The 27,777-nt window shown below is 43.6% G+C and overlaps 1 protein-coding gene across 3 annotated transcripts in view; it reads right to left on the bottom strand.

Annotated features, from left to right (window-relative positions):
• The window catches only part of IQCG (IQ motif containing G), a 369,433-nt gene that overhangs the window by 337,897 nt on the left and 3,759 nt on the right, over window positions 1-27,777 (bottom strand). The window contains exons 2-3 of one of the 3 annotated variants that reach the window (XM_069617570.1): window positions 19,603-19,785; window positions 710-957 (exon numbers count right to left, since the gene is read on the bottom strand). In XM_069617570.1, coding sequence (XP_069473671.1) covers window positions 710-957; window positions 19,603-19,734 — 380 coding nt within the window. In that variant the 5' untranslated portion in view covers window positions 19,735-19,785. The remainder of the gene's footprint in view (window positions 1-709; window positions 958-19,602; window positions 19,786-27,777) is intronic. The other 2 variants (XM_069617571.1, XM_069617572.1) reach the window with 2 other exon arrangements.

Raw genomic sequence — 27,777 nt, 5'->3', positions numbered from 1 at the left:
GGGCTGGACTGCCACTTTTGGGGTGGGACCAAGCCAGATTTGCATACAGTCTTTCCCCTTTTGTAATGGCTTAGCTGGCAAAGAATGATGGTTTGGAGGGTTGCCCAGAGCAAGGCCAGAGGTTAGGATTAATTTAAAACCTAACCATCACCTCTTTTGTTTGGCATACAGTTAGGTTGCCCCCAGGCATGGGCACAATTAGCCACTATCGGGATAAGCCTATTCGCTTTAACACCACTGCAGTGGCAATATGCACACTTTAACAGCTATTTAACATGACAGAATTTAACAGAATTGGGGAAGGGGTCAGACATGGTGAGGAGGATGCATAGGGTAGGGAAAGGGAAGATGTGATTGGTAAAGTGAGATGAGGTGCAATATTGGGGAGGAGAAAGATATAAGATATGAGCGGCAGGAAAGTAACCGCAGAAGGTGGAGGAAAGTAATGAACCATGGTGGGAAACAGGGTTCTATGTGGGAAGAAAGAGAGAGACTGACATGGAGGTGGTGGCTGAGAGAAGACTTGGTGGAGGATGGACTGGGAAAAAAGTGTGTGCAGACTGAAGGGGTGAGCTGGGATGGTGAGAGAGGGACATGTGGTAGAGATTGGAAGAACAGAAGACCTTGAAAATCAAATGTTTAGTGAGATAGGTCAGAAGAGGTGGAACAAAGACAATCGAAAAGTTTCATATTCCTGCTGCAATCTCACCGGTCAGCTTGGACTTTCTTGAGGTTATCTGAAGTAAGGGGACTCTGTTTCATGCTCTTTATGAAGAGGTTATTGGATACTTTCAGTTCGCTTCCAGTCTTTTGTACCTGCTGCCCAAGGTCTGCTAATTTCTTGGAGTCAGGCAAAAGGGTGTGGCGGGACTCCGCCCGGGAAGACATCAGTTCTTCATACTTGCACTCCAGCTGCTTCTGGCTTTTGAGGATTTTGCTGATTTCATTCCCAACAATCTACATCAAGAGAGAAAGGTTAAAACAAGTAAAATGGTACAACTATATATGAAATTATGTGTTCCTGATAGTTTCTCTGCTCATTATCACTAGACTCAAATGGGTGTGTTGTGTATCTAAGTATTACCTAACCACCCAGGTGGTTTTTAAAATGTTTTTCAGAGCTCAACGTGTTGCACAATCAGCAGTTTGGAAGTGCTCTCAAGTATAATCAAAACTAGGAATTTCAGGATTAAGAAGATGTGCCATTTTGTCCCATTACACAGAAAAAGACATTTAAATCTGCAGTAAGTAATTAAGCATTGTGAGAAAACTGAGGGTATGCTCACGCCTACTCCCCTGGGATCCTCTGCGCAGGTGGCAAGGGAAAGGCCATCGCTATTGGATCCTGACCCTGGGGACAGAGAAGCGAGGGAGGATCACCTGGGTGGAGGGTCCTTGAGGATTGGGAGTGGGGTGCCCTCGGTCGAGACATGGTTCCCCCTTTCCCTGTTGACAATCTACCTAACCCTCCCCAACCTTCATGGGCTATTAAAAGCCAGTTTCCCTCACTTTTCCACATGTAACACTTAGTACTGGGACGAAGAAGAGACCACTAAGAGCAGTGAAGATTACACCTTTTCACCACTGCGGTACTGGGACGACTAAGATGCCTACTAAGAGTTTAGAGAGTCAGGCATGTCCCTTTGATTGAGGTCTAATTGATATCCACACCTGCAGCCTGTGAAGCCGGTCAGATAGCACAGCGAGTTGAGCGCTCGTTCTGAAATCTGTGCTTAGCCTGCTGACGCAGGTCGGAATCCCGGCAGGGGCAACTCAGCCTTTCATCCTTCCAAGGTCAATAAATTGAGTACTACGCAGTGGGATAATAATAACTGTTATTGCAGCGCTCAGATACCTGCGGGTTTGTAGCGCTATATAAAAACTAGTTATTATTATAAATGGAGATCAGCCAGACAGAGAAGGGGAGAAGGAGCGCGACACACAGAGCAAGGTCTGAGGAGGCAGCCGTGGTCGGACTGGACCCGCACGAGCCAGGAGACTGGCAACAAACCCAGTGGACTTGGGGGACCCGATGTAGGTGGGCCGTGTGATTGCCCCAAGCCAGGAAGCCTTCCTACCCCAGAGCGAGCAGCAGTAGCTGACGTGGAGCTGGAGTAGAGAGGATGCGACCCGTGTGCTGACAGAGGCACTGAAGCTACCGTTGTGCGGAGAGAGGCACAAGGTAGGCGAGCTGGTCTTGCGCCGGTAATGCACAGAAGACTGGTGAGTGTCGGGCGGGCAGAGAGGCTCCGGGGTGCTCCAACAGGACCGCGATGGAACACTGGTCCGAAATATGGAAACAACTATGTTTATTGAATACCGAACTAAAGAGAAACGTAAACATTGAAACCAAAAGGCGAATATCGAAATGACTAGAACTTTAAATCTGAATGTGAGGAGGTCGAAGAGGCAATGGAGATAAAAGACAACCTCATTCTAACTTTCAGACCCAGCACCCAAAATGTTACATCAGCAGGACAGAACAAAACTACATGTCCCATAAACCACCACGGGAAATGGAGACCAGGTGGGGGAAAAGATAAAATGAACAAAGGGAAGCGGTATAGATACAGCCCTGTCATGCGTTACAGTGACAGGTACCCCCATAGCAGTACATGTTGGGATGGACAAACAGTGCATGGAGCAGGGTGGAGGTGTAAAGGCAAGCTGGCTGCAGGTGTGGGACAAACAGTGCATGGAGCAGGGTGGAGGAGTGAAGGCAAGCTGGCCGCAGGTGTGGAAAGTGGGCAGGAAAGGCGGGTGGAAGCTGAGGGGAGGGGAGGAGCAAAGTATGAGTTAAAACAAGCCCCGGGAAACTCATCAGGTGTCTCTCATTATAGCAGCAGCACTGGCCGGAGACCACAGAGAAGTGGGAGGAATCCCCAGGTGATGTACACTGGGCGTACTAGGAGGCTGAAGGCTCGGCATCGCGGAGATCCTTATCAAGAGGCAGACTCTCCGCCAGGAGAGGCTCGAAGAGCGGCAGTGCCGGGAACACTACCGAAGCGGATTCACTGACAAGGAAAATCGGGCCGTAAACCATTTTCAAAGGACAGTGTTTCCGTGGGTTTACCCTCTCTGTTTGTTTTTGTTTTTTTTAAAACCCCCATTTGGACAGCTGGCGAAGGAACGGAAAGCTAGTGTCCGGGGAGAGGAATTTATGTGACCTGATTATTTTTCTTTCAAAGAGGAGCAAAGGTCAAGAGGACATTCATGCGAACTCTGAATTGATTCACCTTTTTTCCGAGCAAGCCTGCTGAGCCACATTTAAGCATGTTTTGTTGTTTATAATGAGAGGCTGTTTGAAAGTTTAACACAGCAATAAATCATACCTTGTGAACCCTGCATTCCGACTACAGTCTACTACTTTACAGTGGTGGCAGCGGTGGGATTCAAGCGAACGCCAAGGCAGACAGAATGGAAGCTGTGATAAAGGCACTCACAGAGGGGCAGCAGCAACTGCAACAACTTATCCAAGTGCAAGGCTATCAGGCGCAGGCAGACAGACAAGCCCTCCAACAAGCCATACAAGTGCAAAGTGCGGCACAAGCGCAAGTACGGAAAGCTTTAAGAATATTGGGAGAAGCAGTGGCCACCACACGGACGCATCCTGCGATACCGTCCACGGTATTACAGAAATACCAAGTAGGAGAAGACCCTAGTTTTTTCTTTGTGAATTTTGAGAGAATAGCCAGAGCCGCTCAATGGCCGCAGGACAGATGGGCCTTCTACCTCGCACCCCTGCTCACAGGGCCAATGCAGGGGGCATACCAAGCTGCCAACCCCACAGGGGACATTCCTTATACCGAGATTAAAAAAACAGTGTTGGAAAGACTTGGTATGGATGAAGAATCCTACAGACTCAAGTTTAGAGAAACCAGATTGAAACCCGGCGTAATCCCAAGACAATTGTTCTACAGAGTGCAAGATTTGGCGGAAAAATGGCTACAAACAGGCACTGCCACAATAGGACAGATTAAGCATAAAGTAATGATGGAACAATTCATTGATGCCTTACCCGGACCCATACAGAGGTGGGTTAGGCAACATCACCATCTGTCCTTAACCGAGGCCATAGATGTGGCAACAGCATATCAGAAGGCAGGTAACACTCGGCCCATCCCAGCGACCCACTTGAGACCAAGTATGGCGACTCCCGCCTTACGCAGTGGGCCTTACAAGGGGCCAAGCACCGAACCCAGGAACCGGCCAGAACCCCGACCTAATGGGGTTGTTACAAACAAAGGAACGGCACCCCAATGTTTCGAATGTGGGGGATGGGGTCATATTGCTCGATTTTGCTCCCGAAAACCTAAACCTGAACCAATGGAAATCGGGACCTTACAAACTCAGGAATACAGAAGGAAACGGTTACCTTATGTGATAGAAGTCACAGTGGACGGACATCCCCGTCAAGCAATGATGGATAGCGGAAGCCGACAGATGGCCATACAGCCCCATGTGAGCGAGCAAGATCACGAACAGGTGAGAACCATTGGCATCAAATGTGTGCATAGGGATGTGAAAGGGTATCCTACCAAAGACATTGTGTTGGGATTGCAGGGCCAGGAGATACCAATCAAAGCAGCCATTATTCCTATCCTACCCGCCCCGGTACTGATAGGAACAGATCTACCGGAATTTGATAGATGGTTAAGAGAGAGCACAAACTGATCTAGTGGGGCCCTGCAGTCGAAAAAAAATATCCAAAACCCAGAAAAGGATGAACTGAGGGAATCAGGAAAAGTACAGAGACATTTCCATTATAGACTGGAAAGTAGGGGATCATATGCCGTCATTTCGAACAGAAACAGGGTTAGATGAAACGCTAAAAAGAGCCAGAGAACAAGCCCTAGATGCTAGCGGTACCAACCCTACTACGCCTTACTTTAAAGAAAAACACGGTTTAATATATCGAGTAACTCAAGCCCCTGATAACATAGAGAAGGAGCAATTGTTGGTTCCCCAGTCCTAGAGGAAAGGGCTGATACAGCTGGCACATGACCATACCAAAGGGGGACATCTAGCGGAGAACATGACAATAAAAAGGGTGTTGCAAAATTTCTACTGGCCCGGAGTCTATGCAGAGGTGTCAAAGTATTGCCAAGAATGTGGGATATGTCAGAAAACAAGCCCACATATACCGGCCCGAGCCCCGCTACAAAGGATGCCCTTGATCAAAGAACCCTTTCAGAGAATAGGGCTAGACATTGTGGGGCCTATGGAACCTACCAGCAGATGATACCGGTTCATACTAGTGGTAGTGGACTATGCCACTAGGTACCCCGAAGCCTTTCCATTAAGAGGAATGTCTGCAAGACAAGTATGTGATGCCCTCTTGCCCTACTTTGCCACAGTAGGGATTCCTTTGGAGATTGTGACCGACCAAGGACGTAATTTTATGTCAGTTCTCATGAAGGAGGTATGCAAGACCCTTGAAATCAACCATTTGAGAACTTCGGTGTACCATCCACAAACGGATGGGCTGGTGGAAAAATATAATAAAACCATAAAACAAATGATAAAAAGAGCCACCAGTCCCACTGGTCTGGGGTGGGAGCGAGTGCTGCCATGGGTGTTGATGCTTTTACGTGACACTCCACAATCTTCAACGGGGTATTCCCCATTTGAATTATTATTTGGAAGACAACCAAAATCTATCTTGGGATTACTGAAAGATACCTGGGAAAACCAGGAGGAAACAAACCTCACTGAATATGTTAATGACTTAAGAGAGCACCTCGGAAAACTCTGAGATTTTGCACAGGAAAACCTGGGTCGGGCTCAAGAAAGACAACAGGAATATTATGATAAAGGAAGCAGACCGAGAACGCTTAAAGTAGGAGACAAGGTGTTGGTACTATTACCCACTCACACTAACAAAATGCTCGCCCAATGGAAAGGCCCGTACAGCATCACAAAAATATTGGGCCCAGTTAACTATGAGGTAGAACAACGTGATAGGCAAAACAAGCATCAGAACTATCACATTAATCTCCTCAAGTTATGGAAAGAAGGGGACTCAGCTGTATTGTGTACAACCCTGGCAGAGCTGTCGGTCCCAGAACAAATGGTCACAACCTCGGCTAGCGGCATACAAGATGTGGGATTGGGGGAACAATTGAGCGACACCCAAAGAACCGAGTTATTTGCCACCTTAGAACCTGTGGCAAAAGTATTCTCGAGTATACCAGGAAGAACCCATATGGTTACCCACTGCATCCCCACAGAGGCCAGCAAGATTGTACGCCTCTGACCCTACAGAATCCCTGAAGCAAAAAGGGGAGAGATAGCACAAGAAATAGATAGTATGCTGAAACTAGGTACCATTATTCCCTCCAAGAGCGCATGGTGTTCACCTGTGGTGCTAGTGCCCAAACCAGATGGTACCACACGGTTTTGTATGGATTTTCGGCAATTAAACGCCATTTCCCGATATGAAGCCTACCCAATGCCCAGAATTGATGAACTCATAGAGAAGCTGGGAACAGCATCCTTCTTGAGCACCTTGGACTTAACCAAAGGATATTGGCAGATACCGCTCAACCCGGTGGATCAGGAGAAAACAGCCTTCTCAACACCCCAAGGGCTATTTCAGTTTACGGTGTTACCATTTGGGTTACACGGGGCTCCTGCCACGTTTCAGGCCTTAATGGACAAGATCTTAAAACCTCATGAACCATATGCGGCGGCCTATTTGGATGACATAGTTATTTTCAGTAGAACCTGGGAAGAACACTTAGTACATCTCACCAAAGTAATTAAATCCTTACAAGAGGCCGGGCTACATATTAATCCCAAGAAAACCAAACTGGCAGCCAAAACCACTAAGTATCTGGGATATTCGGTGGGAGGGGGGGTAATCACACCCCTGGTGGACAAAATACAGGCCTTGGAAAAACTAAGAATTCCAGAGACACGGAAGGAGATCCGAGCATTTCTAGGGTTCATGGGGTATTACAGAAGATTCATACCACACTTTTCTACAATTGCGGCACCACTGACGGATGCCTTGAAAACCAATAGGCCTCTTAAAATTACTCTTGAAGCGGTGCAAGCCTTTGAACAATTAATACAGCTAATATCAACCCAACCGGTCCTACACTGCCCGGACTTCTCTAAAGACTTTTTTTTGCAGGCAGATGCACCAGGATGCGGTCTAGGCGCAGCGCTATTCCAGGGGACAGAACTAAACCTTTGCCCAATCGCATTCATCAGTAGAAAACTCCTGCCACATGAGATACCGTACTCCACGCTAGAAAAATAATGTCTGGCAATAAAGTGGGCAGTAGAGTCCCTTCGTTATTACCTACTAGAGCGGACGTTTAGATTTTTTACGGATCATGCACTTCTCAGATGGCTGGCCACCCAGAAGGATTCAAACCATAGGGTTCTGAGGTGGTTTTTGACTCTTCAGCCCTATCATTTTGTTACAGTACATAAACCCGGAAAGTATCTTTTTTTTTTTTTATTTATTTAAAGTGCATAGTGGTTAATTAAAACCTTATACACTAACAAAATTAATTACATCAGTAACAGAGAACATACATTAATTTCATATTATCCATACATAAGAAGGGAATATCGCACATCAAATCATGTAAATCATACAAACAGGATATCACATTTAAGAAAAGATATCACAAGTTTAAAAAGAAATTGCTCGCTTCCAAATATAAAAGGCTGCCCCAATAAGAACCTTAATTTCACCGTCATAAATTACTGACCAAAATTGATTAGATTCAATCATTTGGAGGTCACCAACTAAATTTGAGTACCCTTTATAATACCATTCCTTTAATTTAGTACACATAGTTAGAATGTGTCTTACTGTCTCCACCTCTAATTTACAGTGCCTGCACAATCTTTCAGCACGGGGTATATTTGCCCAAGACCCAGTAATTTCATTACATGGGAGAGTATTCATACGTAGCTGTAAAATAAATCTCCTCAGAGTCCTATTTCCCGTATTTAACAAATATTGTTTCGGAGTGGCTGGTTTAAGACCTTGAAGAGCATACATTGTGTATCGGGGGATATTATATAAATAGGACTGATTTTCACACAAATCCCAAATACATGCTTTTTCTTTGAGATTTTTCAAGATACGTACACTATTGTCCTTCCCCGGGAGCTCATTAAGACCTAAAATTTCAAGAAAGACTAGTACTGTATTTTGTAAACTAACCATGTAGGAATTCTTAAACCTGCCTTTGCTCTTATTTCTTCCTATGAGACCAAGAAGGCTTTCTTTCCCCTCTTTCCCCAATATTATTTTAAAATAAAGTTTACAACATCCTATTTTCCACCACGTGGAGAGGGAAGTTATCCCCAGCTCGCATCTTATTGCTTGTATAGGCACAGCTTTGGGCAACCCAAGAACTGGTCTCCAAAGCTTCCCTTTGAGTTGGTCTAATTGACCCAGATATTTACTTTCCACTGTTTCTATAGCGTACATAATTCCTGGAATAATACAACTCTTATATATTTCTAAAAAACCTTCAATGGACTGGCCACCCTTACTAGCCATGTATTTCCTTATCACATTCCATTTCTTTAAAATGTTTAAATTAACTGCCTCTTGGAAAAAATTAATACATGGTTTACTCATGATGGGCATCCCCAAATAGGGATAGGCATCAACAACTTTTAATTTAATATTATTAATATGCCATCTGGAAATAAGCCTTTTCTTTTCCTGTTTAGTAACTCCAAATGCCATAATTTTTGTTTTATTTATATTAATATTGAGGTTGTTGGCCTCCGAGTAAGCAGATAAACCATTCAACATTCTTTGCAGTCCTATCGGAGTTTTATCCATAAGGATAGTATCATCTGCATACATAAGTCCACATATTGGTTTCCCAGCCACAATAGGTGGGAAGATGTTTAAGGTCTTAAAACTCTCCCACATATCTAATACATATAGATTATACAGTATAGGAGAGGTAACACAACCCTGCTTAAGACCGGTGTTAGTTCTAATCTCAGATGACAACATCCTTCCTTTACCCAAGCAGATAGTCACCGTAGTATCCCTATACATTTCCTCCAAAAAATGAAGGATTTTTGGGCAAATCTTTTTCACTCTCAATTTCTCCCACAAAAGTCCCCTATTAACACAGTCAAAAGCTTTCGAATAATCTATAAAACATACATATAATTTTTCCCCCTTGTCCTTTGAGTTGGCTATGATGTAGTTCAGCATGGTCAGGTTATCCAGGGTGCTATATCCCTTTCGAAATCCCGTTTGTTGAACAGAGAGTAAACTATTTTCCTCTATCCAATTATTCAAGATGTTTACTAACAAGGAGCAAAAGATCTTGCAACTACTATCCGCCATTGCTAAAAGTCTGTAATTATCCGGCAGTTTTCGGTCCTCTTTTTTAAAAATAGGGACGACAATAGCTTTCCTCCAACTTTCCGGTATAATACCTGTTCCCCATATACTTGTGAATAGTTGGAGAAAGATACCTGCCCATTTCTTAGGGTTTTGTTTTATATCAATGTTAGCCAACCCATCCGGCCCTGGGGCACAAGAGAAATTCATTTTTGAGATCACTTTAAGAATATCAATAATATCAAAGGGGATATTAGCCATACCCCATGGATTTAGGCTAGTATTAGCTGATATGTGACTAGTCTTGAAAAAGAGGTTAGTAATATATTGTTTCCAAACCTCCTGACCAACATCATTAATTTCCCTGTTATCTTCATCCATTAAAAATTGGCGATATAGATACCAAAATTTCTTTGAGTCATGAGTTTTACATAACTTATATATACACATCTCCAATTTGCGTTGTTGGTATTGTATTTATAATCCTTTATCCAATTTTTATAATGTGTCTTTATATTACTTATTCTTTTACTTCTCTCTTTATCATCTAAGTCACATATCTGCTTAAGTTCACGAATATCACGTTTCATCTCTTTTTTCCTATCATAGATTGCTTGATCGAACTTATGTGTGTGATTTTTCCCCTTTGTACTTTTCAGAATGACATTACTGTTTGTACGACGTATCATACCCAACAGATTGGTAATAGAGTTAAGTCCATTACAAGCTATGTCGTAACCATCAATGACTAAACGATCAAACAGACCATTAAAGGAGGCTAGGTTTCTATCAGACCAAGTAATCCTATTTCCACTAGCTGAAAATTGCATATTCATCTCCTCGCTCACTCCCCATCTTTGGGTTCCTGGATCACAGTTAAATTTACCCCGGAGAGGTACATGATCACTCAGCAGGATATCTACATGTTCGAACGAGATGTTTGTGCGTCTTTGATTTTTATTAACAAACATGTAGTCAAGCCTATAAGAAACCTTTCCATTAGACCAGGTGTTCCCATCCCCTGTACCTATATTTGTTTCCAAGTATGTAAGCCCCCAGTCAAACATCAAGTTCATCCATCGACAGCCTAATAGGGTCTGCTGATTTTTTCCCCCAACCCCTAGACAATCCTGTAATTCTATAGATGCAAATATAGCAGTTTCCTCCCACAATTCTTTACACCTATTCATATCCTTTGCGGCTATATTACAATGGGCATTAAAATCTCCCACTATACAAATATCAGAATCAGGAGATTCCAGAGTCCAACTATCAAGGGTTAGGTTGAGATACTCCCCAATCTCCGGAAAGTTGACCCCATCAGGTTGAGAATAGATATTTATAAGTAGAAGTTTCCTTGTATGGCTTCCTCTATTTATAGATGCACACATGACATTCCGGAGACTCCCATGTTTCACATATGGTTTACAATTAAAATGATTTTTTTATCCCTACACAGAGCCCTCCATATGGGCGACCCTTCTCACCCTTATCGGCAGGTTTTTGCCATATATTATATCCATCCAATAAGATTTCCCCAGTAATCCAAGTTTCTTGGAGGGCAAAAATGTCACTCTCCAAGAGTAGTTTTATACCATCCTTGTGTAAAAGGGAGTTAAAACCCCTACAGTTCCAAGAGAGAAGGGTATATTCTTTAGTGCATACCTCATCTCAATTTGAGCATGGGGTATTTCCTTCCAAAATGTTTGTGTCCTTTAAATTACTTCCAGATTCAATACATGTTTGAGGATACCCCTCCAAACCCCTATTTGCTGTACTGATATTTTTATATGGGGGAGAGTTACATATCACAATTTCATATTCATTCCCCCATATTCCATTGGAGTTTTCACATATAAGGTCAACAAACACAGCAGATCTAAATCGGGCAATGACCCAGTTTTCCCAACTGCCAATTTCTGGTAGTATAATAGATTCAATGTCCCCTGTATCAATATTTTGTAACTGCGGTATAGATGACAAATTTATTCAATAACCATGCCCGGTTTAGAAAGGGGCTTTCATCTGTGGTATCCCTTTCTATAATCTTTATGGTTTTTCCCACTGGAAACAGAGGCTCTTCATTCATTCCAACTAAGTTAGCCATGCCAATTTTATAATTACTATGCATGACCAGACGCTCCATTTCTCTTATATATGTTTCCTGCTCTGTTTTAGTAAGAGTCATATCATTACTATTCCGAGGTATTGTAACATATTTAAAATTATTTCCCATAAGTGCCCTATCCTTGGGTCCAAATTCCTCCAGCTCCTGCTTATTTCCTTTTAACCAGTCCTGTAAACCCCCGTTTTTTGTTTTCGTTTTTTTGCCAAAGTCCAATTTCTGCTGATGTTCAATAATTTCAAAGTGGTTCCCCACCTCTACACATTCAGAGTCTGGAGAAGCTGTATCTGCTAGGGCCATCGTGTTCTTTTTAATCTTTTTTGTAGTTATGACTTTAGCAATCGCCACCCTTTTCCGAGTGGGCCTTCTTTTTTTCTTTTTACGCCTAGTGCGTCTCTTCAAACCTTGAGATACTGTTACTACAACAACACTCTCATTCAGGGTTATTTCTTCTGGTGTGTTATCCCTAGGATTGGGCAACTCCTGTGGGGGTAGATTAGACAGGGCTTGTTCTTTCTTACTTTCATTTTCAGCCGCTAAGACCAATTTGCTCAAATCTCCAAGATCATCACTTATTTCCATTGGATACTCCCCCCGCCCCCAATATTCTTTTACCCCAATCTCAAGGGATCTAGTATTATCTATATTCTGTTGTACCATTACCTTAATATCCCTTTGTTCTTTAAGCAACTTAGTACAAATGGTCATTAAAACATCCATCATGGTGGTGAGTGCATCAAATTTTTCTCCAACCTCAAGGGGGTTTTCATTAATCCCACTCATATCTCTATTAAGAGAATTATTAAATGAGTTCTCTGTAGGATTCCATGACACCTCTTCCTCATTACCGATATCTTCTTCTTGTGCAAATTTGGTCAAATCTGGAGTGTCAGATAGATTAGATCCAATAATATTATTCATTTCAATATCCTCCACTGCAGAAATGTTATGGTCCTTATATATTCCCATGGATTGGCGCCTCAGATTATGCACTAATGTCAATAAAGAATTATTATCAATCATTGAACTGTTAGAGGGGAGAAGGAGGGGTTGTTCAGTGTCAGGTACCAATACTTTTTCTTTAATAGTTAAAAAACTAAGTATTTTGGGTTGACCAGGTACATCTTTAATCTCACCAATGAGCTCTTTCTTTTCTCCCTTCCTATTATTTTTTCCTTTCCCCCCTTTCTTAGTTACTATTGTTATATTAGTTGTTGGTGTACTTTGTTTGCCTTTTTTTGACCTAAGATTATGAGTACATGGGCTTGGGGCCATGATAATAGAGGGTACAGAATGTCTATACGGCACCGCCTTCTAACCTAGCAAACAGTAGGTCAATTTAAAGTTTCACTGGTCTATAAAATCAAACGTCAATTCCAGAGGTAAAATAGCGCTCACAATACACACCTTTCAATATAAATAGAAATGTATAACATAATCTCAATAGATTAAAACCAATAAAAGATCAGTAAAACAAGGTGCCTCAAGCAGTATTACCCAAAAACAAAATCAAAATATAAAAATTATTTGTTAAAAGCGAGCAATTTGAGACTCGTATTATATAACAAGATCACTTCTTAGATGGAGTTTAAAACAAGGGTAGCTATCTACCACAACTGCCAAGCAGATATAACACCAATCTCACATCAGTAAGGAGATACAGATGCAATGTTCCACAAAACCACCTTGTATGGGAGCGCCCGGCAGTGTAAGGAGCAAGCTTTAAACCGACTCTCCCCCCACCCGGTGGTTATCTTACAGTATGTTTAGAATTTGGTTACATGCACCAAGTCCAGGCCGCCTGGGTGAGAAGAAGACTATTACTGACTATCTCAACCTTAAACTTGCGTCCCCGGCGCGCTGAACAGCCGCAGAACAGTCAGCGCCCTTTACACCTATCGGGCTTAACGCCGCGAGGGTGGCTGTCTCGTAGTGAAGAGGCGATCAGGGAGTCACGTGATCGTGACGTGTGTGTCCCCAGCCCCGCCTCCTCCAGGAAACAACGGGCTCTTAGGCACCAGCAAGAGCGTTTACCAGCTCGCAGTGCTGGCAGAGGTAATCAGGAGCCGCCGTTATGGTGAGAGCATATGGTTATGTGCAGCAAAGGTTCACCGCTCGGGCGGCTGTCTCGTAGTGAAGAGGCGATCAGGGAGTCACCGGAAAGTATCAGTTAGTCGCTGATTATTTATCCAGGGCGCTGAACCGGCCCGAACGACCTGGTTCCCTAGGGGGAGTATGTGAGGAGGTCAAAGAGGCAATGGAGATGAAAGACAACCCCATTCTAACTTTCAGACCCAGCACCCAAAATGTTACATCAGCAGGACAGAACAAAACTACATGTCCCATAAACCACCACGGGAAATGGAGACCAGGTGGGGGAAAAGATAAAATGAACAAAGGGAAGCGGTATAGATACAGCCCTGTCATGCGTTACAGTGACAGGTACCCCCATAGCAGTACAGGTTGGGATGGACAAACAGTGCATGGAGCAGGGTGGAGGTGTAAAGGCAAGCTGGCTGCAGGTGTGGGACAAACTGTGCATGGAGCAGGGTGGAGGAGTGAAGGCAAACTGGCTGCAGGTGTGGGAAGTGGGCAGGAAAGGCGGGTGGGAAGCTGAGGGGAGGAGCAAAGAATGAGTTAAAAGAATCCCCGGGAAACTCATCAGGTGTCTCTCATTACAGCAGCAGCACTGGCCGGAGACCACAGAGAAGTGGGAGGAATCCCCAGGTGATGTACACTGGGCGTACTAGGAGGCTGAAGGCTCGGCATCGCGGAGATCCTTATCAAGAGGTAGACTCTCCGCCAGGAGAGGCTCGAAGAGCAGCAGCGCCGGGAACACTACCGAAGCGGATTCACTGACAAGGAAAATCGGGCCATAAACCATTTTCAAAGGACAGTGTTTCCGTGGGTTTACCCTCTCTGTTTGTTTTCGTTTTTTTTAAAACCCCATTTGGACAGCTGGCGAAGGAATGGAAAGCTAGTGTCAGGGAAAGGAATTTGTGTGACCCGATTATTTTTCTTTCAAAGAGGAGCAAAGGTTAAGAGGACATTCATGCGAACTCTGAATTGATTCAACTTTTTTCCGAGCAAGCCTGCTGATCCACATTTAAGCGTGTTTTGTTGTTTAAAATGAGAGGCTGTTTGAAAGTTTAACACAGCAATAAATCATACCTTGTGAACCCTGCATTCTGACTACCGTCTACTACTTTACACTGAACAATAAAAGTGCACATTGAACGCTGAACCGAAATGAGCGCATGCTGCACAACGATGTAATCCAAGCATCAAAGTCAAGAGTATTAAAAGCGGAAAACTGTCAGTGAACTTTTATGAGTGAATGCATTGCGGCAAGGCCACAGCTTGGCAGGAGGTGGGTGACACATGGTGGCAGGCCACGAGGCTAATAAGGAGAAGCCAGAGAAGTCCAAGAAAACCTGCAAAACCAAGAGGCCAATAAAAGGAACTAAGTTAAGGTGACTTGGTGCACAAGGGAGTGTGAGTGTGAGTGTGAGTGTGTGTGTGTGTGTGTGTGTGTGTTCGTTCAGAGCCCTGGTTGCACGACCTGTAATGGATGGACCATGCAGTCTAACAACTGCGCCCAGACCAGAGAGCCCTGCTTGGTGAAATATAAGGACACCGAGCAACAGCTTAAGGAAACCACTGCATACGAACTGGCGAAGTGGGACAGAAACAAGGTCAGGTTGACCTGGTGTTTGCTAAGAATCTTTGCTTTGGAAAGACTGTAACAAGTATAAATGGAATGGCGGAGTTGAAGTCTTGGGGAAGTGAACCCTAAGGCTTAATGGATACTTGCTGCCTTGAGAACAGTCTCTCAAAACCCCTTTTGCTTTTGGATTGTGTTACTTGAAACTTGGGGAAGGGAACCCCAGGGGTTGGTTCTGAACTACATTGCCTTGAATTGGAAAAAGTTAAACGTTGAGACTTGTTCATGGAACTTTCTTGTGCTTGGAGAAGGGGAGCTGAAAGTAAGCTGTGAGGTGGGAGAAGCTCGGAACTTTGAGTTGAACACTATTTCCTTTGACTTTGGCATCCTTACACATTGGTTAATTGTAATTGTGAGGGCAAGGATAGGTTTTGGACATGGACAGATGTTTAAGTTGAACTCTTTGACTCAGACTTTCCTTAGTTTCATTCAGATATAGTTTCATTAGGGTAGGGAAATCCCACCTTAGCATAGAGCAAGTTAGGCCTTCAACCATCCTGACATTTAAGTTAATAAATATCTTTTGTTTGAACTTTAAGTCTTTTGTCTGCGTCGTACTTCATGATGCCTTCACAGCGTGTTGAGGGGTTAAAAGAAAAGGGATGAGACAGAAAAGTGACCATACTCTTTCAAAAGAGACGAACAATCTCCAAGTGAAAGGGGAACCAAGAAGCCTCTATTTGATGGATCCAAAAAAAGCCAACACATTGTCCGATGGAGCATCATGGGCATTACCTGCAACACAAAGTGGATTTGACGGAGCTCCCAACATGATGATCTCAGACAAATGGACAAGGCATGCTGCCCAGAAGGGGCAATGATACTGCTGGAACTCAGGAGGGAAATATGTTGGCGAATGAATGGTTTAATGCTAAGAAAATGGCACTGGCAAATCTGAGGCCTTTTTCTTTATGTGTGTTCATGCTTGGAAGGAGTGCAGCTACATAGCAGGGGTGGTAGCCACAAAGACTTCATATCCAATCCCTCTGGGATCATCTGAGATTGATGCAGAATGTTGGGGGTGGCGCAAATCTGTGGGGCATCCCTTTGTGTATCAGACATGCTACATTACTTGCTGCATCACACCTCATCCTACCTCTTATGTGAGATAACGTGCCAGCCAAGTATATTTGTGGACATCCCCTTTTGAATTCCACAAATGTGTACGTGTAAAAGCTGTGGTTACACACCAGTAATTCTTCTGTAAATCAGCCCCACATTTTTTATTGTATCAGATTACTAAAGATGCGTTCAAGCCGGCAAATAAATATTGCCGATGTTGAGGGCGATGGGAGAATGTCTACCGTAGAATATGGAAACGTTAGATCACAGCAAGACTTGACGGGAGGTTTAGGTGACTTGAACAATGGTATGAAGTTACAGCGCCACCTCACTGACGAGGCCCAACCAGGCTGAAACACTTGCCTGGGGTTGCTGTTGGTACTCTTGTTCAGAAGAGAATTGCCTGGCATTTCGGTGCTGGACTGCCCTTGGGTAGGACAAAGACTGATATATAGTGGTAATTTCTCTTCTGTGAAAGGATATTGAGCTAAAGACTCTGGTTGAGACTCTAACCCAGGACCCCCTTGTTTGTGCATGGAGATACTTTCAACAGGTCCACAGACTGCACCGATAGGAATATGTAACTGGAATCAATCCCAACCAATAATGACCAGTAGCCGCCAGTAGTGACCTATGAAGGTACAAGAAAGACACCATACTTCATAAGTGAGGTGCATTCCCATAGGTGTGTGCATGCAAAACCATACCCAACACTAAGCAGAGATTGAAAAGCCAAACAGTTTTTCCAGGCACACAAAAACTCACTTTAGATCAATCGAGCCACAGACATTTGAATGGATAATGCAGAGAAAAGTTAGGGTGTCTTCCCTGATCTCAGATCTATTGCTCTGGGGATAAGGACTGCATTCAATGCATACAGTTCCTGCACCCAAAGGAGTTTAAACTGTGGATTCCCTTTTAAATCTGAAAGAAATGTCATCACTTTTGTTTTATTAATTTTATTCTCTGGACACCATCTAATGAAGAAATCATTGGGGTTTTGAAAGGAAATGCATTCTACTATCTCAACATATTTTCACTTAGCTCAAAACAAGGTATTGAAACTTGGAATTTGCATGGTGGGTAATGGGAAAGAACATTAAACGATGAATTATGATGTTAGATTTGCCAGCAGGCATTTTGTAAACAAGTGATATTAACTGGGAAAGAAATATAATTGGATATAACAATGGCATTTAAAAAATAAAGACTCCTTAATAAATGCAAATGTGAGAGAGAAAGAGAGAGAGATGGCCTCTCAAGATCTATTGTAAGGGAGGCATGGTTTCACAAGTATGACACCGACACAAGAGCTACAAGTTGAAAACCTTTATTAAATTCTTGGGGTTTGGAGAAACTCCTACTTTGCCCTATAGCCATGATAGGAGTAGTATCTACGATCACATAATAAAGAAAACACAGTTCTAGTCAGTCTATGTCAAATTAAAATGGGCTATACTAAAAAGAAAAAACAAATGCACGCCCTTATTCTTATACAAAAAGTGTGAAAAGGGGAATGTGTATGCAAAGGAAAGTCAGTGTTATAACATAAAAGGACCAAGATGGCTGAGTCAGCTCACCTCCCCACGTTGGACAGCACGGAGTATGGTGGCCCCCATAGACGGAATGAAACACTCTGGCTCAGGTTATCTAAAAAAAAGGCAGTTCAAAACTTGGGTCGAGGCCCGCTCGGCCTTCCACGTTAAACTCACTTAAGTTTACATAAAGGTTATTTCACGGTTCAACAAAAATTCATGCAGGTCTCTGTCGGGCTCGGATCTGTCAAAACATCAACAGGTCATGTAGTTCTTCCTCAGTTGGGCTGCGACTTCTCAACAAAAGTACCCGATTCAACGTAGATCTTCCTCAGCTGGGGTCGGACCTCACAATCACAGCACTTGCAGGAGCTCCCTTTCCCAAGCTTTTATTCACATTCGTTAGGGGTTCCCTTCCCCTCCAGGTCTCCCTCAGTTGGGCTCGGACCTTTAACTCATGTTGAAGACTTTCGAATGTGCAAGGTTTTTTCCATAGACCTCAGCTGGACCACTTTCACTTTCACTTCAGCTCTCCCTTATGGTATTTTCCCCAGTGTCTCTTGGTCTTGGTAGTTCCATAACACAATCAGAAAAATTCAAAGAAATATTTCTCTTAAAGCAATCAGCTTAACTTTCATCTGGGTTATTCTTCACCATCGCGCATTTCAGAGTTCGTTCACTTTGTCGTTTTATAACAATACAAACATTTTGCTGAGACTTTGGAGTGGGCTGTTTCCTTTCGCTGGACCACTCCACTACTCTCTATCACTGGCTTCACAGTTACCGCTGACTTTAAAGTTCACTACGGGTTCGCTTTCTTTCACGTGTCATCAGCATGCATGCAACCTTTAATTCGGAAATACAATGTTGCGGCTTCAATCTTTCCTTGACACAAACCGGCCTTTCATGTCTTTCACTAACTCACCAGTTGTGTGCATTCCTTTCTGTTCTCTGCAGCTGTGATTCACGAGTCAAGGTAGATACCAAAGGTTTGCCTCGCCTCCCCAACTCTGCCGCTCATTGGGGAGGGTCGCTGGTGTCCTTGAAACACAATGCAGGCTTCTTCTTGTCTGGGATTTGGCTTACTCTGCGTGTCCTTCACGGTTTCCCAGAGACAACGACCTCCTGCGGGGATCTTCAGGGTTTCCCTACCCCTTTCTCTGGTTCCTTAATCATTCGTCCTACTCCAGGGGGTTCGCCTTCGCCCCGGAAGATCTGCTCCTTCTCGTGTTCCACCTTGCTCAGAGTGTGTCTCCATGTTCACCTTTTATCTGTGTGAGGGGTGCTAATGGGTATCAGATGTATGTGATTAAGGTCAAGTGCCTGACTTTGGCTGACTTTATTAACTAGACATGTCAATGGAATATGCAAGTGTTAGCCTCCTTACTCTCGGTCCTCCTTTTCCTCAGCCCAGTGTTTGTGTAGAAAGGGTGGGGGGAGTTGGAATGTTGGAGAATCCTATAAAATAGGACGGGTTATGGGCACAGGAAAGAGGGGTGATCCTCCCGCACTGGTCCACCCCCAGGGTCTGGATCCAAAATCGATGGCTGTCCCCTGGCCACCTGAGAGATCCCGGAGACTAGCAAGTGAGACACCCTTTGGTTTCTCACACTATCTAACCATATATAGTGCTTTCGTTGCCGAATAATTGAGCAGTGATGGTCCCATCAAACTGAGACATGGCAACCAACTCATGAGGAGCAGTACAGCAGGACCATTGGAAACTACCCATAAAAGTGTATATCATACTGATTAGCGCATCAGAGCAGAGCTGCGCAATGTCTTGCATGGATTAGTAAGGAATAAGGGTACTCACTTGGCCCATGTCTGCCCTTCCCTGGTAGGAAACCGGCATAATGTATCCGAGGATGGCAAGCTGGTCCAGGGTGTCCTCCAAGACAGTGGAGATGCGCAGAACGTCCATGACTGGCAATGGCTCCATCTCCATTCTGTGTCCCTTTAAAAAGATCTACTGGTTACCAAGCTTTTGAGGCGGTCACTGAAATGAAAAACACTTGCTGCTCAGTATCTCCTTCATGCCAGGATATATGAGATAAAGCAATGTCTTCCAAGAGTCACTGTACCACCAGTGGCACCTCCCTTGCCAATCTCTCTCTCCCCCTCTACTAGTTAGCCAACCATAAAATAATTTACATTTAACTAAAAAAAGATAAGTTATTTGTGTGTGTACTTCCTTTAACATAAAATGTGAATAGCATGTAGATAATTACTCTCGTCATATCTTAACTATGTGTATTAAATCCAAGGAGTCTATACTATTAGTAATGGTAATTACATGGGGCTATAAGAGCTGCCTATAAGCCAAAACTACTGGCACGGGAAGCGAAGATAGGAGCTGGATTGGATGTGGGGAGAAACACACAGACTGAGTGTTGTTGGGCTTTTTACCCACCTGACTGCCCGTTGCCATGCTAGACCAATTCCCAATCACTACCTTCCCAAAATATATCCCCTGGGCTAGCTCTGTGATCTGTAATTGGATGCCAAATATTACTTCTAAACAGTCTTCCGAAAGGCAATGGGTTAATTGCTGCAGTAAACTGCTCCTGGTGTAATCATAATGTCTTTACCAGCTGTCCACTCCGAAATTAAAAAGGCCTTTTGATGAGAGTCTGACCCACTGGCCATGCACATGCCCCACTGGGAGTGGAAAAGTACATCTAAGTACTCCCACATTGAACTTAACAGTACCCCTTATTTATCCGACAAGGAAGACCCATCTACTGAAGCATGGACCTACCGAACTTGCACATTGGCACCCCAATGGTGTTTTCTCTAAACTCAAGCATTGAGTCTAGGATAGACAGGACTATCCTGCCCCAGAACTCCACTAGGCCACAGACCTCCATTTCAGTAGCCCCCACCCCCCACCATTGCATCAATCACCTTGGTTCATAATTTGTTCCCCACAACCCCTCCTCATTAGACAGCACTTGTGCCTCCAGTGTTTCACATTTGGGATGAATTCATCAGATTGCCTTTTGCACTTTATCAATTGTTTAATTCATTGCCTCCAGAAATGACTATATATATATGATCAAGCGCTCAGTGTAGCGCGAAACACGTTGTCTGCAGGCTGCGCACCATGGCGTCCTGCCTCTGTCTGTCTCTATGTTGCTGCATATGTGTTGCATTTTGTTTTTTGTAATACTATTTTTATTCTATTAAACATTAAAGGCACCCGTATTTTATACATGGTGTCTTTGTGTTTTTTCCGGATTCCTGGATCTCTGGAGTGTGGCACTACGCCTGGCCTGCGGGAGTGCGGTTTGCCATTTCCTCTTTTCTTTTTGCGATATATATATATATATATATATATATGTTTTTGTTTCTTTTGGAAAGTTCGTTACTGCTATTATCGCATGTCTCCGATTGAATGGTATGAGTAGCTTGTGCGATTCTCTTTGTTCCTGCAGTTGGGATATGCATCTTATTTTGAGGGCTGTTACCACCCGAGTTGATAAAATGTCTGGTGCGGTAAAATATGGAACAGCATCAATTTCAGTGAGCTTAGTTTTTATACATTTTAGCCATGGTGTCGTGACATTGACATCTTTTAAAACCAGAAACCCAATATATATATATATATATATATATATATATATATATATATATTAGACAACAATCCGCTGAGGCAGTGTGCCAGGACATGAATTATCACCACCAACGGGTATTACCTGACTAAAGAACCACAAATCTGTGGTTCTGTGCCAATGTTTAATATTGCTGCCAACTCCCACTGAATTGTCAACCGTTGATGTGCTATAGCCAAGTCTTGCTTCAAGAGGTCAGACAATCTTTAGTTTGGATGATCTAGTGCGTCTGTTGGGCTCTCCTCCTCTCTCTAGTGCTGAGGTGTTCTCATTAATTATATCTCCTGGGTGGGTGTCAGAGATGACTTATTCGTGTTCAGCACCCAGCCGAACTTCTCCAGAAGGCCAAGCACAATAGTTGTATCAAACTGTGCATGGCAAAAAGATGGGGCAAGGATGGATGGCAAAAAAGGAATTGTGATGAATACGATGGTGTCATCATCGGATGAGACATGGTATCCCCCTTTTTCTTTTAAGGATACCCCTGCCATTCCCCATGCCTTGATGGCATATTGTCATACCTTCCCTCGTGCACCTAGGAAGGATCTTGAAAACAGCTTACGGAACTCTATATATAAGTCATCAAGAACTGACCTGCCTTTTTAAATCATTGAGAATGCTTTTCCAGACTTTGAATATAAGTTATCAGAAACCGACTACCATTACCATAGATCAGAGAATAATGGGATGAAAAAGATGAAACTAGTAATGAGGATCACTAGAAGTTAAGAGCACACGCTGCTCTCTAGTGGTTGGAGGAAGAAACCTGAGGTTGGGAAATGTTAACCAGCGCAGCAGCTAATAAGCAGACACTGGCTGGGGAAGGTTCCATGTGTTAATATCCCAGCAAAATAAATATCCCTGCAACCCCCATATTTTTTTAAGGGAGCGAGGGACACCCCCGCAACCCCTGCTCCCATTTAAACCCGATATTAACCCCATCAATAATGTCACCTATGCCCTTTCCCAGTGACCATATATATGGCGACATTATTGGTGGGGATAATATTAAGTGATACCCCGGGGAATGCTGCTTTTCTCTATGCTGTCCGAGACACTCAGGGGCTAGTACCGAGTCTGTGGAGCCAACTGGCTCACTGACACAGAAGCGAGGAGCAGATTGCCGAGGGGAGTATGCAGTGAGGACGTCCGAAGCAGATGCAAGGCTTCTGGGTGTTCGCCGGTACTAGGAAGCAACCTCCACTTCACGTTAGCCAGAGAAGACACGGACTTGGTGAACGAGAACCACGAGATGCAGAGAAACTGAAAAGCAGAAACGGCACGAGGGAGCGGGACGCCGTAAAGCCGGCTTTCAGCAGAAGAACCAACATACGCCAACAAGAACAGGTGAGTGCACCCAAGGGAAGCGAGGACACTGGGGCATATAAGCAATGCTGTCAAAACTGAATAACCCTAAAAGAAACACATGAGGAAGAACGAGTAAATGAATATCTTGTAAAAAGGCCAAGTGGAATGAGCATAAGAGACTCTCACGTTTGTGAGCTTATGCAGTACACTTGTAAGGGAAGACTGGCAGGATAGTATACCAGGCCGACGCCAGTTGAAAGTGTGTTCATTTGAGGAAAGCCCTGGCAGGACAGTATACCAGGCAGCAGCCCTACAGATAAAGGGTGTATCAGCTACTTTTACTGCCTATAAATAGGCAAATACTCCCAAGAAATAATTACAACGAGGTGTACAAATACTCCCACCAGAAAATAGGAAACAGACATGTAGGAACTTGTGGCCCTGCTTTCACCCAATAGCTCCATGAATATGTTTGGACCAGTTGTGAATGTAGTACCACATGAAGACACTGTCATTATTATTTCCTAATCAGAAGAAGTAAAAGGGTATTGTTTAATGTGCCTGAATAACTAGGTGCAATGAAACAATTATTACACAAATATTTCTGTCTTCCAGTTAAAATATGAGTACTTGCTTATAAAATACTCCAACTGGGAAACAGACTTACATTTTTACTCCCCCAAAAATCATTTTACTCCTAATTTTAAAAGGTAGGGAGTAAAATTCCCCCACTTAAAATTCGTATCTGGAGCACTGCCAAGAAGGATCAAGTTGAGTGTAATATACATTACCCAAGGAAATCCTGATATGGATACATCAGGAGTAGCCATGGTTGTGGGAACATATTAAAGAGGAGAGAAAATATGGCAGGAGAGTGCACCAGGGGCATTTTCCAACCCCCTTTTATTTTTAATAAAGGTGTTTGATCAGAACCATGAACCCCTTGTGTCTGAGTCTCATTCCTGGATCCTCACAAAATGTTGAATAATCCACTCATTCCAGAAAGAGGTATTGTCCCATAAATATATAGGGGGCCTTTTAGACATAAAACATGTATCCGCTAAATGCTTATACATGTAGACTAATTATCATTAGAATCTATTATGAGCTTGGTGGTATTTCTGGTGCAAATACTGCCAAACTCATTGTGGTTGTAAATATGGCAGATTATGAGTTGCAGTAACCCAGTGTTAGTCCCTGTTCATAGGACTCCATTGGAATGTTCGAGCATTTATCTCAGCAATAATTGTCTGTGGTAAATCCTCCATTTTTTTTACAGTAGAATATAGGAAAAACCTTCATCTAAGTGCTGAAGGTTTTTCTTTCACATTATCGCCAAACTCAGAATTTGGCAGTGAAGTTGGTCCTGTTACCGCCACTTTTCTCCTGCACCGCCAAACTGGGAATGATGTACACCTATTCATAGTGTGAGGAATCCTATGGATCCCTCACTGAAACCCTACCTAAAGTATCCTCCTGGGTGGCCAGGGAAAGGCAGACGATTCCTGATCCTGACCTTGGGGGGGGTGGTGTACTGTGGGAGGATCACCCGGGAGGAGAAAAGGGTCAAGAGAGTGAGGGATATCTATGAAATGAGACACAGTATTTAACCTCTTCTCAAGAGAACCTTCCACCAATATCACAGTATGTACTGGCTTATTGGCATCATAATTCTATTGTTCCACAAGGTGACCATCTGAGTGAGAACGAATTTGGCCATAAACATTGTGGTGGAAAAAATAACAAATATCCTGTTATTACCCAAGAAATGCATGCAGTTATAAATGTCGCTAGTTCCCAGTTAAAAACTCTTAACAAAGTTGTCCGCCTCACATTTCTGATCCCTCACAATAGCGAGAAGCAGGAAATCTGCCCGCCCGTGCCAATTACAGAGTGGCACGGAAGATTGTGGAATAATCTTTTCATTAATTAAACAAATTCCACGAGTTTTCCTGTATTTGAAAGCATTCTTTTTTTTCTTTCAATATTATTATAGCCTTTTAGAGCGAGGGAGGGGTCATTAACACGGGAGAATGACCCGCCACTGAGTTATGGCCCAAGGCAAAGCCGGGGGCCATTAGTTGGGGAAGGTTCATTCCCCCAAGTGATAATGAACTCTGCTGAGGTCTGTAAGGCTATGAGCAAACTATGATACTAGCAAGTCATGCTTTGGAGTTTTGGTGGTGAAGTAAAAAAGTTGGTTTATTATGGAAAAGTAAATCGACAACTCAGTCAATTAAATGTGGATATTTCAATTGCAAACTTTGTTAAACTGGGGAGGGTTTAGCGTGAGCATGTATTAGGGTGTTGTAAAAGTAAACACATTCTCTTTCAGAAAGTGAAAACACTTTCCAATGTTTTCGGGTTTTTTTTGTATTGTTATTGTTATTTTGCATTTATATAGCGCCTTATATACCATTGGTATGGTCTGAAGGCACTGGTAGGTTGAACGCCCTTGGGAACCGAAGTTCAGATCAGTAGAGAGAGTCAAAAGGTGCGTGTGAGCACCGGGTATGTGTGCAGCTTGTGCGGTATCCGTGTAATAGCTGCTTCTTAGCGGTAGGTGTGGTGGTTGAGAGATCAGGAGTATGTGTTCGTTCTGGCAGGATTTATCCAGACCGGGTGTGGCTGCGTTAGGCCTGAGGAGAACGACCTGGCTGTGGGGTGTGTAACAAGCAGTGTTTACTTACAATGATGTGGAGTGAGCAGCGGATGTTGGTATGAGAACAGTTATACCGAATGGTGTCATAGTATCTCTGTGTTCTAGTTGAGTGGTGATGTAAAGGAGAGAGTAAGCGTGGTGGTGAGATATGATGGGTTATATGCTCTTTCAAACGTTCTCTGCATTCCAAACCATACTATATACGTTACGTGATTCTATGCGCACCAGTTCGTTCCGTGCACTCCTATCCACTCCATGCATTCCTGCTCGCCCTGCGCGCTCGAGTCCGCTCCGCGCGCTCTAGTCCGCCATGCGTACTCCAGTCAGCCCTATACATCCACTCTTGTCTGCCCCACGCATGCACTCTTGTCTGCCCCTCGCATGCACTCCTGCCTGCCCCATGCAAGCACTCCTGCCTGCCCCATGCAAGCACTCCTGCCTGCCCCATGCAAGCACTCCTGCCTGCCCCATGCAAGCACTCCTGTCTGCTCCATGCTCTACGTATTCATCAGTATTGGATGCAATTTGTGTTTGTTCGTTCTACGTACTCGTCCGCTCTACGCAACACGTCCGTTCACTCTGGGCACTCATTCGTTCCAGGCACACTTTCGCTCCAGGCATTCATCCGCTTTATGCCCTCACATGTACTATGCATTCACCTGTTTTACGCACTCACCCCCTCTACGCACTCACCCCCTCTACGCACTCATCTGCTCCCGGCACTCATCATCTTTAAGCACTGGCACTTTTCACGCATTCAGCAGCAATATCCTGTTCTATATATTCATCTCTTCACTCATCTGTTCTATACTTTCATCCATTCTATACACTTATCCACTCCTCCGCTCCATCCGTTCGTCCACTCTATCTACTCATCCTCTCTGTACACTTTATCCACTCATCCGCTCTATCCACTCATCTGCTCTATCCACTCATCCGCTCTATCCACTCATCTGCTCTATCCACTCATCCGCTCTATCCACTCATCCGCTCTATCCACTCATCCGCTCTATACATTCATCTGCTCCAGGGATCTACACACACTCTGCACTTCCATATTCATCCATTATCCACCCTCATGTGCTCTACATATTCATCCGCTCCACATACTCATCTGTTCTACACATTTATCCGGTTTACGCTCATCCGTTCTAGACATTCATCTGTTTTACGTACTCTTGCGTTCTACTCACTTCTCTGTATTTGCGCACTCATCCGCGCTACACGCTCGTCCGTGCTAAAAATAAGATGCTCCATTGGAAAAAAGGTCCTTCGAGAGAGTGTCTTGTTGAAAGACATTTGGGTTAGAAATTGCATTATTGTTTCCCGGTCTGCTTTTGACAGAGTACACTCAATACCAGTAGTTATTGACTCTAGTCTGAACATTCTGATTGGCTGAGAGGAGGATAATAACAAGTTCTATATGCTAATATACTTGAACTTTAATGATACACATATTCCATCCAGTAGCCTGTCATTATTTTGAACGGAACAGTTCTTTAATGTATACTTTATGCTTGGACATGTACTATCAGACTTTGATGGATCAAAAGCTGCACTGTGGATCCACTCCCTTAATTATGCATTGCTCAGTGAACAAATTACCATGGCTTTTTCTTACAACTGTCTAAATTCAATAAAACTGTTATTGGGGGAAATGGGATTCACAGGGTGGAGGAGTAGTACCTGGGAAACAGCATTGCAGCCCGGTCCAAAAAGTAAAAGATAAAAACGCAAGCATTTTCCTTCAATACAGACCCATATGTCTGCTCCTCCTCATCACACCCAAAGTCTCTGGTTCCAATCTCGAAGCAAACTCCTCTATAGAATGAGTGGCACACTGAGGTGGGCATTCAGAAGAGGTACCAGACAGTTCAAATGAGCAGACAACCTGCCCGCAAAACCTTGGATCAAAGAAGACATTTACCACAAACTGTGGACCACTGTGAAATATTTCCCACTTTTAGACAAAGTATGGGGTCAATACGCAAACCAGCATATCTAATTTTAAGGCAGTTTAAGGGGATTTCTCCACCAAGTTTATTTTATACATCAAAACCGAAACTCTGCATTCCAAGCATAATTTGAAGTGCATTGACCAATAAGACACGCATCACTGCCCTTTTCAGAGCAATGATGCCAGACAAGATTAGCAAGAATGATCATAAGAGAGAATTATGAATAAGGGTCCTTGATCAGATTTAGCAATTTTGACCAGAATGCAAGTGATTAGCAAGCAAGGTATTATGAAAATTTGCCATAGGTAGAATTATCACTAAAGACCATCAAACCTGGTTGGTTAGTCAGCAATGGTGATAGCAGGCAATCGATCAGCTATATTGATGGTATGCACTATTATCAATAGACACCATCATACTGGATGAGCTTTGATCATCTTGTGCAGGAT

This window comes from Ambystoma mexicanum, chromosome 10 (genome assembly GCF_040938575.1).
Source record: "Ambystoma mexicanum isolate Mex_15411 chromosome 10, UKY_AmexF1_1, whole genome shotgun sequence".
In the NCBI taxonomy this organism is placed as follows: Eukaryota; Metazoa; Chordata; class Amphibia; order Caudata; family Ambystomatidae; genus Ambystoma; species Ambystoma mexicanum.
The sequence above is the reverse complement of the archived record's forward strand: the minus strand, read 5'-3'. Positions and strand labels throughout refer to the sequence as shown.